This window comes from Rhinopithecus bieti, unplaced genomic scaffold (assembly GCF_001698545.2).
Source record: "Rhinopithecus bieti isolate Rb0 unplaced genomic scaffold, ASM169854v2 scaffold_8226, whole genome shotgun sequence".
NCBI lineage: Eukaryota > Metazoa > Chordata > Mammalia > Primates > Cercopithecidae > Rhinopithecus > Rhinopithecus bieti.
Genome location: NW_016805992.1, coordinates 1,210,901 through 1,221,468, shown reverse-complemented (window position 1 = coordinate 1,221,468; position 10,568 = coordinate 1,210,901). Strand labels below are relative to the sequence as shown.

General features: G+C 48.2%; 1 protein-coding gene across 5 annotated transcripts in view; it reads left to right on the top strand.

Moving 5' to 3' along the window:
- TMEM114 (transmembrane protein 114) overlaps positions 1–10,568 on the top strand; it is a 62,448-nt gene that overhangs the window by 12,745 nt on the left and 39,135 nt on the right. For 2 of the 5 annotated variants that reach the window (XM_017874434.1, XM_017874431.1), the window contains exons 3-4: positions 5,780–5,917; positions 8,009–8,502. The exons of 2 other annotated variants lie outside the window; for them this stretch is intronic. In XM_017874434.1, the coding sequence (XP_017729923.1) occupies positions 5,780–5,917; positions 8,009–8,241 (371 nt within the window). In that variant the 3' untranslated portion in view covers positions 8,242–8,502. Of the gene's footprint in view, positions 1–5,779; positions 5,918–8,008; positions 8,503–10,568 lie in introns of those variants that run through there. One more of the 5 variants, XM_017874432.1, reaches the window with a different exon arrangement.

Genomic DNA, 10,568 nt, shown 5'->3' with positions numbered 1-10,568 from the left:
CTCTGTCGCCCAGGCTGGAGTGCAGTGGCTGGATCTCAGCTCACTGCAAACTCTACCTCCCGGGTTCACGCCATTCTCCTGCCTCAGCTTCCTGAGTAGCTGGGACTACAGGTGCCACCACCACGCCTGGATAATTTTTTTTTTTTTTGTATTTTTAGTTGAGATGGGGTTTCACCGTGTTAGCCAGAATGGTCTTGATCTCCTGACCTCGTGATCGGCCCGCCTCGGCCTCCCAAAGTGCTGGGGTTACAGGTATGAGCCATCGCACCCGGCCAGGTCTTAAATATTTTTTACAAATGAGGAAATGAGGGCTCACGGAGGTGAAGGGACTTACCTAAGGTCACAGGGTCAGTAAGAGTATCTGGCTGGCTTCAGACCCAAGATCCTTCTCTCCCAAGACCATCAACAGGGAATGACAGAACTGAGGTGGAAATCCAAGGTTCAGGAAGTTTGCATTTGAGTCCAATGCAGTAGCTGCCCCCACATCATTCCTCTCTAGCTGTTGAAGGCAGACACCTTTGACAGCTTCAGGGTCTGTGGGAGAAGGAAAAGGCCAGTTAGATCTGCAGAGTAGAGGGAAGGGAAGTGGCTCTTGATGAGGGCTTGAGCCCCAGTCATCTGCTATGGTCCTTATGTCAAGATGAATATGGTCCATTTCCGTTTTTCAGATGAGAAAATCGAAGCTCAATGAGGCAGCTTGTCTGAAGTCACATGGCTAGTAAGAACCACACTCAGGTCTGACTCTAAATACTCCACACTTTCCTCTAAAATTCACTGCCTTAAATGGAGGGCCTGTGATCATGTGGACTTAGCCTGGCATCTCTGAACTAACACATGGCTGTCTGAGTCTCTTAAGGCACCACTTTTGCCTGACATGACAGCAATTTATGTCTACATCTGAGCTTCCTTTCTGAATTATAAGTTCCAAGGAGGTGGGATTTATATCTGATTCAACTTTTTACCTCTACAATACCCATCCCAAAATAATGCACCTATTAGATGCTCAGCAAATGCTCAGTTTCCTTCCTTCCTCCCTCTCTCCCTCCCTCCCTCCCTCCCTTCCTTCCTTTTTTCCTTCTCTCATTCATTAACTCAGCCATCCATTGCACAGGGAGCATGTACTACCTTCTAGGTTCTGGGTTGCAAGTTATTGGGCATTCAGGATGTGCAAGAATACATCACAAGAAAGACATTTTCCAGGTCCTGCTGGCCTTTGATTCCTGCCACCTCTGTCCTGCTCCATCATATCCTCCCTGCTCGCCAGTGCCTGGGAGAGCCCCTGGCCCCTGCCAATGCCCTCCAGCCAGAGACCACTGGGGACACCCCTGCAGTTCACGTTGGGGTTTATTACTTATTGCAGCAAAGGAGAACACACACCATGGGGAGCCGTGGGACGTCTCAGTAAGAGGTTGCTAGGAAGGACTTATGGGATTCCGGCTTTGATCGAGTGACTTTGGAGGGTCTGAGGAGTTGGAGGTTTGCTCTGGATGGGTAATATCAGGAAGCGGAGACAATTCTGTGACCGAATATCTCAATCTTATCTACAGGGAGGCAGACTAGCTGTGTTGAGCAAGTAGGGACACTCATATTGGCTGGGAGAAAGAGGTGTGGATATTTTGTGGGTGGCACAGAGACCTTGTTTTCACCTCTGCTTAGGAAGCCTGTGGTGTGCCCTTGCTGGGCCTCATTGTGTTGTGGTCTCAGATGACCTCGTCTGATGTCGGAGTTCTAAGATATTATATCCAGCAGAATACTGCAGTCTAGTTATAAGCGCCACGCCAGTTCCCAGAAACTGGAAACTGTTTCTTTCTCTCTTTCTTTCTTTCTTTCTTTCTTTCTTTCTTTCTTTCTCTCTCTCTCTCTCTCTCTCTGTCTCTCTCTCTCTCTTTCTTTCTTTCTTTTTATTTTTTAGTAGAGACGGGGTTTCACCGTGTTAGCCAGGGTGGTCTTGAACTCCTGACCTCGTGATCCACCCGGCTCGGCCTCCCAAAGTGCTGGGATTACAGGCATGAGCCACCGTGCCCGGCATGGAAACTGTTTCTTTCTTTCTCTCCATCACAGGGGTTCATTAGAGGCTTGCTGATGAATGGGAATCAGGTCTCATGACCTTAGATCTGTGTTTGGTTGTAACAGGTTTTCCATATTACCAAAAGGTGTGCAAGATTTCACGCACATTATTTCATTTAGATAGCCCAATATCAAGCTGAGAATAACAATTAACACTTTTATTAGGTTTATGATGCGACAAGCACTATTCTAAGAAGTTTGTCCATTTTATCTCATCCTCAGTACACAATCCTGTGAAGTGCATACGCTTAGTATTCCCATTTAGTTGATGAGAAAACTGAGGCTTCAAAGTTATAAAGTAACTTGCCTACAGCCCCTCAGCTAGAAGTGATAGGGCTGACATTAAAACCCTGGTGAGCATAGGTGGCAGGTGTTGCATCAGTGTTTACTGAACCAATAAATGGAGAAGTGGGGGGACCAGTTGTCCTGGTTTATCCTGCCTGGTGCCTGTAGACACCTATGGTCATGGTAGATAATTTAATACCATTGATGATTGTTTGATTCTCAAAAGTGTGGTTTGGATGGTCAGTCATACAGTTACTCCATCAACATGCCTGCAAGAGAAGAACTGCCTGTGACTTATTTCTTTGTCTTCAATGCTCAGTGTGGAGCTAGACTCATAGCAGACACTCTTAATATGTTTGCTGACTTTAATAAGTTCTAGGAGATCAGTGGGCAGGTATTTTTACTCTTGTTTTCCCGACGAGGCTCAGAGTGGTCCAGTCATTTGTCCAAAGTCACACAGCTTGTATGGCACAGACTCTTATTCAGTGGTCTTTTGACTGTAACCCCTCACTCTGAAACCACATATCCACTATGTCCCAAATAACCCAGCCCCCACAAAATTGGTGATGATGATTATTTTTATCATATCCATATTCCAAAGGGGAATATCTTCCCCAGGTGCATTCAGAGATGTGGCTAGCGATGGGAACATTTGCAAGTAGAACAGAACTTGGAATCAATATTCATGTTCTAAAACCACAATCCTGGGGGGGAAAAAAAAAACATAGCGAAGAATAGGGCACACACACAAAGAAAGCTAAACCAAATTTCAGCAGGAGATTTTACAAGTCTCTCCTGGGTAACTTGTTCTTACCCAGACATTTAATTGAATGTGGACATCAAGGCAGCTTGCAGCATGACTGCAGAACTCACATGGGGCCGCCATGGCTGCATCAGCTCTGGGAAACCTCATTAATTTTTGAATGAGAAATGATTTCCTTTCTCGGCCACAGTCTGCGATGATGGTGTGCAGGGGGTGGATTTTAAAGGCCTAGGTGTTTGCATGAGCTGTGGTACTTCCCTGCCCAAGATTTTTCCCTGAAAAAGAAAGGAAGGAAGACCATAGGTCTCATCCCCTGTAATCACATTTCATCCCAGGACAGCCCTGCGAGGAAGTTCAGTCTTGTTTTCTTGACTCACCAAAGTTAGTGCCACTTGAGGGACTGAAGACAAAGTGATTTGGTCACAGTGGAGGTCACAGACCAAATTATTATTCTCATCATCTTTATTATTGGTAGAGTTATGATTTATTTAGTGCCTGCTCTATGGGACACAAGACTGCACATCTTACTACATCGCCCCATGTTGCCCTATGGTCTTTACAAGTATTATTCTCACGATAATTCTGTGAGCCGTATACTTTTACCTCCATTTCATAAGAAGTGGAAATGGAGGTTCTGAGTAAATACATGACATGCCTAGGACCCCACAGTCAGCCTGAATTCGAGTGCAAATAATCTGGCTCTGAAGTCTATATTTTTCATCGCCATGAGGCCATCTCTTAGGCTTCCTCAGTTTTTTTCTTATTGCCTAGAAACTGCCATATTTTTCCTGCCTGAGAGCCACACTGTCTAGCTCAAAATTCACTCATTCACTCACTCGTTCATTCAGTACGTTGGTCAACACACATCTCTTCAGCACTTACCATGTTCCAGAACAGAACCTCTGCTAGAAACTCAGGGACACAATTGTGCACAAGGAAATAAGATCAAATAAAATCCTCCTTGCCAAGGAACTCACGTCCTGTCAGGTGAGACATAAAAGTGACTCACATGCCCTCAACACTAGGTAATAAATGCCTGTCCCTATGGGGTGCTGAGGGGGCACAGAGGAAGGGCACTTGACTGGATGGACAGTGGTGAATATAGAGTAAGGAAAGACTTCTCGGAACAAACGATGCTTAGCCTGTACTAAAGGATGAGAAGAAAGTATTTATTTTTATACTGAAGGATGAGAAGAAAGTATTTATTTTCATACCTATCCTACTGCCAAAAGGATTTAAAGATGCTTGGCACCCAGCTCATAGTAAACAACCAATACACATTTGGTAAATGAAGGATGGATAAAAAAATAACTTTGCACTTGTTTCCCTTTTTTCTTTGGCTGCTGGGAAGCTCAGAGCCAAAGTAGTGGCAGAGGTATAGACCCTGAAACCTTAGACTTCCCCCTTTCCTCTTCCTCTTCCTCCATTCAGCCCCCACCATGGGTCTTGACTTTCATGTCATTCATTCTTTTCTACTTGCTGATTTTATAGATTATATTAATATTTGTCTTTGACTGTTTGGGCTTGGGAGTTCTCTAGAATTGGTCCCAGATCTTATTAAAGAGGAGGCAAGAGAAATACATTCAATGCAGGACTGTTCTCCAGGTGGATCCGTTCGGCTTTGCAATCCAGGGACAGCATCTCCCCCTTCACTTTGGTTATCCCACACATCATGTGGTCTTCATGCCCTGATAATAGCAGTGTCCCCTTTAGTTCTCTCAATGCCCAAAGCCCTTCATCCACAGAGTCCCTGCTCCCCCATCCCATCCAAAAAGCTTGCATGATGCAATCAAGGTGCTGGCAAAACTTTAAACAAAACAAAACCCAAAAGCTTGCACGAGGCTCCTCCTTGTGGCGACAAATATGTTCTTGTAGAGAACGGGGCGGGCACTCCGGTCAGTGAAGCCAGCCTTGGGAGAAGGATAACTTCTAAATGATCAGCAAGTGCTGTCCACAAATGCCATGCTAAAGACCACAGTGGCTTTTAGATCTCTTAAGTTCCCATGGCTGTGGAGGCAGAGCCAAGCACAAACCATGCCAGCCATCCCCCAATCCCAAGTACTCCCTAACACCCAGCTCTTGTAATGAATAATTAATGATGTGTGTGAGCATCTGCATTGTGGCTCCCCCCTTGTTAGAAACCAGCTCTGGCCAGGCACAGTGGCTCACACCTGTCATGCCAGCACTTTGGGAGGCCAAGGTAGGAGGATCGCTTGAGCCCAGGAGTTTGAGACCAGTCTGGGTGACATATCAAGACCTCATCTTTACCAAAAATCAAAAAATTAGCCGGGTGTGGTGGTGCACACCTGCAATCCCAGCTACTCGGGCAGCTGAGGTGAAAGGTTCCCTTAAGCCCAGGAGGTTGAGGCTGCAGTGAGTCATGGTCATGCCATTGTACTCCAGCCTGGGTGACAGCAAGACCCTGTCTCAAAAACAAAACAATAACAAACAACAACACGAAAGCACACAGCCTTGCACACGATGAGCCTCAACCACTGTTGCCATGGTCATCATTATCATCAGAAACAGTAGAAGTAATAGTCACAGGGGCAGTGACAGTGTGGATTTTCCCCAGCTCCAGTAGGTGCTCGGGAAGTGTTTGTTGATTGAATGAAGGATGTTAGTAACTCTCCTCTGCCTGGTATCCTCTCTGTCTCTTCTAAGCCATGCATGGGACGTTTGTGATTCTGCTGCCGCTCAGCCTCATCCTGATGGTTTTTGGGGGGATGACAGGGTTTCTGAGCTTCCTCCTCCGAGCCTACCTCCTCCTTCTGCTCACTGGAACTCTCTTCCTCTTTGGAGGTAGGTGCCCACCCTGCCTGGGGCTCTGGCTTGTGGTCTGGGGGTTGGGCAGTGGCTACTGTGTATGAACCCTCAGGAAAGGAGGGGGATCCCAGGACCTCATGGGGTTCATTTTCCCCTTCTGGGATATCAGTTGGAAGAGATGAGTGGTTTCCAGTCCAGAATCACTTCGTCTCTGGTTCCAAGACAGGAGCAGTGCAGAGGGAGCAGCTTCCAAGAATCATTTTTATTATTTCACCAAAGAAGCTGCATATATTACCTTTGCCCGAACTCGTGATGGCTTCAAGCTTTAGGGCTGTGAGCTGGCAAGAGACCATCGCTCCAGCCACCCTCAAGCTCCCCTGCTGATCAGCCATTGTGATAGATACTGCTTTGATTGACTAAAAAACGGGCATGTCCAGGCTCAGAAAGACAAACACCTCATGATCTCCTTTCTATGTAGAATCCAGAAGAGTCAAATTCACAGAAACAGAGAATGGAACAGGCTGGTGGGCCAGGGCGTAGGGGGGAGATGTTGGTCAAAGAACACACAATTTCAGTTCAAAAGGAGGAAGTCCAGTGACCTCTTGGGCATCATAGTCACAGCAGTTAACAGCAGCCTATTGTGTTCCTGAAAATCGCTGAGAGTAGATTTTAGTGTCTACCACACACAAAAGCAATGCTAAGTATGTGAGGCCGTGCCTGTGTTGAATAGCTTGACTGAGCCATTCCACAGTGTACACACACATATCAAACCTTTGTGCTGTGCACTGTAAATACATACAATTTTTACTTGTCAAGTAAACAGCAGCACACATAAAAACAAGACGAAAGAAAACAACAGGTGGACAGACATTGGCTAGGTTCGCACCATTGGGTGGTTCAGTGGACCAGAGGTTTTGAAAAATAGGACCTGGCACGTGGCTGGCTGCCTTACGGCTCCCTGTATCCCTGTGTATTTGAAATGTTCCTTAAAAAAAAAAAAAAAAAAAGACAGCAGTGATGACATGCTGGAATCCACAGAGGGAAAAAAGCAAAAGGGATGTCTGGAGGTGAAAATATTGCAAAGCTCTCATTTCCTGTAACCACTCACTATTATTATTAATAGTAGCATTCATAGTTCACCCAATGACAAATTCTCAAAACCAGCACTGCCTGGTAGAAGTTTCTGTGATGGTGGAGAAGTTCCCTAATCCGTGCCGAGCATCGGGAGCTGCAAACCAGGCCAGGGCAGTGAGTGCTGATAGGGGACTGAGCTGTTAACTTTATTTAAATTAATTAACTTAAATTTAAATAGCCATGTGTAACTGGCCAGTGGCTATTGTACTGGACCACGTGGCTCAAATCTAATATCTGTGGAAAACCGCCATGGGCCAGGCACCATTCTAGGTGCTGGGGAATTGAAAATGAGCAAAACCAACACGAGCGTCTGCCCTCTGGAGACTCATGGGAGACAGATGTTACTTAAATAATTACACAAACACGCCTGCAATCCCAGCACTTGGGGAGGCTGAGACAGGCGGATCACTTGAGGTCAGGAGTTTGAGACCAGCGTGGCCAATATCATGAAACCCTGTCCCTACTAAAAATACAAAAATTGGCCAGGCGTGGTGGTGGGCACCTGTAGTCCCAGCTACTCAGCAGGCTGAGGCAGGAGAATAGCTTGAACCTGGGAGGCAGAGGTTGCAGCGCAGCAAGCTGAGATTGCAACAAGCTGAGATTGCACTACTGCACCACTGCACTGGGCGATAGAGTGAGACTCTGTCTCAAAAAAAAAAAAAAAAAAAAAAAAATTACACAAACGAATGCAAAGTTGCAATTGTGACCCGGGCAGTGATGGGCAGCTGTATGGTGCTGTGGAATCACTGCCCAGGCAAGTCCAGGAATCGAAGCCTGAGCTGCAATGTGCAGGGAGGGTAGGAGTTGCTGATGACAGGCAGAGAAGCAGGGGTGAGTGCATCTAGTGGGGAGACCAGCAGGCGCAAAGGTCCTGCGGCAGGAAGGAACGAGGACGCTGGACGTCGGGCAGCATGGCTGGGAAGGGCGAGGAGGTGGAGGGGAGTGCTGGGGCGGGGTGGGGGTTGATCTGCTCTCCCTTTGCCCTCCCTGCAGCCATGGTGACCCTCGCTGGGATCAGCATCTACATAGCATATTCAGCCGCCGCCTTCCAGGAGGCTCTGTGTCTCCTGGAGGAGAAGGCCCTCCTGGACCAGGTGGACATCCACTTCGGCTGGTCCCTGGCCCTGGGTTGGATCAGCTTCATCGCGGAGCTGCTCACCGGGGGGGCCTTCCTGGCAGCAGCCCGCGAGCTCAGCCTAAGACGGAGGCAGGACCAGGCCATATGAGCCTGGGCGCTGGATCATGAAGGGGAGGGAGGGGTTTGGCCCCGGAGCTTCATGGGCCCATCTTCATGGGCTGCAGCCTCCTCTTCCTCAAAGGCCACTCGGGGAGGCCAGGCACCCCCTCGTCCCCCACAAATCCCCGCGGACTAAGCTTGGGGCCTGGCTGTTATCCTAGTGCCTGTGTGCTCATGTCCGTGTGGCCTGGAGGAGCCTGAGGGAGTGCCAAATCTCTTTACAAGAAATAAAAACGATCCTTTAATCACACACACAGTCTTACAGATTGCAAAGTCCTTGCGCCCCCTCCGACTTCATTTCCTTCTCACCCGTGTCCCTTGGATCAGCTCCTTGGTGGACCTGAGAAAGGGAGAGGGCACCTTACCTCCTGGGCCCTGTAGTGCATTGAGCTCTTTCTGAGGAGCTTTGCCCTGGAGTTCCTTTTGCTCTAAAATAACTCTGGCATGACATTGGCTTTCTGCAGGGTTGGGTTAGGTCTGCAATATGAAGCTGCAAGACTCCCAAGAGGCTGGCCAATTGATAGAGTGCTCTTTGAGGCTAATCGTACCTTTTCCATCCTCCCCCAGAAAAATCCAGTCCTCCTTTCATCCTGGTGTTCTGCCCCTGGGAATGGGCTCCACCTCCGGGTCCCCTGGGGCAGCGCTGTTCACATTTAGCGTGCCCGAGTCTCTATGGGCTTGTTGGTACTCATGGGCTGATGCCACCCCCAGGGTGTCTGAGCCAGGAGGACTGGGTGAAGCCCAAGAACTCACATTTCTTTCTTTCTTTTTTTTTTTTTTTTTGTTTTTGAGATGGAGTCTCGCTCTGTCCCCCAGGCTGGAGGGCAGCGGGGCAATCTTGGCTCACTGCAAGCTCCGCCTCCCGGGTTCACGCCATTCTCCTGCCTCAGCCTCCTGGAGTAGCTGGGACTACAGGCACCCGCCACCACGTCCGGCTAATTTTTTGTATTTTTAGTAGAGACGGGGTTTCACCGTGTTAGCCAGGATGGTCTCGATTTTTCTGACCTCGTGATCCGCCCACCTCAGCCTCCCAAAGTGTCGGGATTACAGGCGTGAGCCACCGCGCCCAGCAGGAACTCACATTTCTAACTAGCTTCCAGGCGAGGCTGAGGCTTCTGGCCCAGAGCCACACTTTGCATAAGTGCTGAGGTGGGGTGTTAAGTGACAGAGAAGGGTTGTCATCTTGCTGCTCTTAGAATCACCTGAATATCTTCCCAAAATCCTGCTGCTCTGGCTACATCCTTGATCTGATATTCTCTAGGGATAGTGTCCAGCCATCAGTGTTTTTTAAGAGCTTTCCAGGCTATTCTAACCCAAAACCACGGCTGAGATTCTGTTCCTGTAAGATTCCAAGTCATGAGATGTAGGGAAGGGCCCGGGGAGCCTTTGGCTTAGGAAACTCTGGGAGGTGCTGACGGTTTGGGGAATACTGATGTGGATTAAAAGATGACAACACCATTATCAACAATATGACATCATCATCTTCATCATGACATCATCATCACCATAACATCAACATTGTCATCATCATAGCTGACACCCACTGAGTACTTTCTATGCACCTGTGCTATTCTCAATGCCAGTCGGTCAGTCAGTCATTCAACAAACACCTAAAGGAAGGCCAGTACACACCAGCAACTAGGGGGCAGTGACTCCTCCAGACCCAGCCCTTGTTATCTGGGGTGCCACATGGTTGAGGAGAGAGAGGCATATGAAATATGTAGCCTGGGATGAGGACTAGGAGATAAGCAAAGCAGGGTACAGATGAGGAAACTTAGGCACCAGCAGGTTAACATAGCTGGACTAAGGGGATAAGGAGAGAAAGAGATGCAACTGGAAGTAAAATTCAGAACTGCCTGATCCCAAGATGGTCCTCCCTGGAGTTCCAGCAACACCTGCACTTCTTCACTGGCTGGCTGCTCCTGGGTTCAGCACGTTGCTGCGATGTCCCCGCTAGCTGGAAAGGCGCAAATGAGTGGCTTACTCACATGGCCCAATGGGGCTAAACGAGCGCTATCGGAAAATCAGTTGCTAGGCTGAGGAAAAGAAACTTTTTGCAAAGTGAGGGCAACCATGCTACCGAAAGGGCGGTCTCTGCTTCCATCTGCTGGTCGTATTATGGAACTGCGCCAGAGGCAAGATTTGATTCCCAAATTCAAAAAACACGTGTTCAGCCCTCCTAGCACCCAAGTGCTGGATTAAATACTGCAGCGCCAGGGTCCTCAGCTGGGGCGATTCTCTCCCCCACCTGACATTTGGTAATGTTTGGAGACAGTTTTGGTTGTTCTTAGTGCGTGTGGGGAGTGGTATTACTGG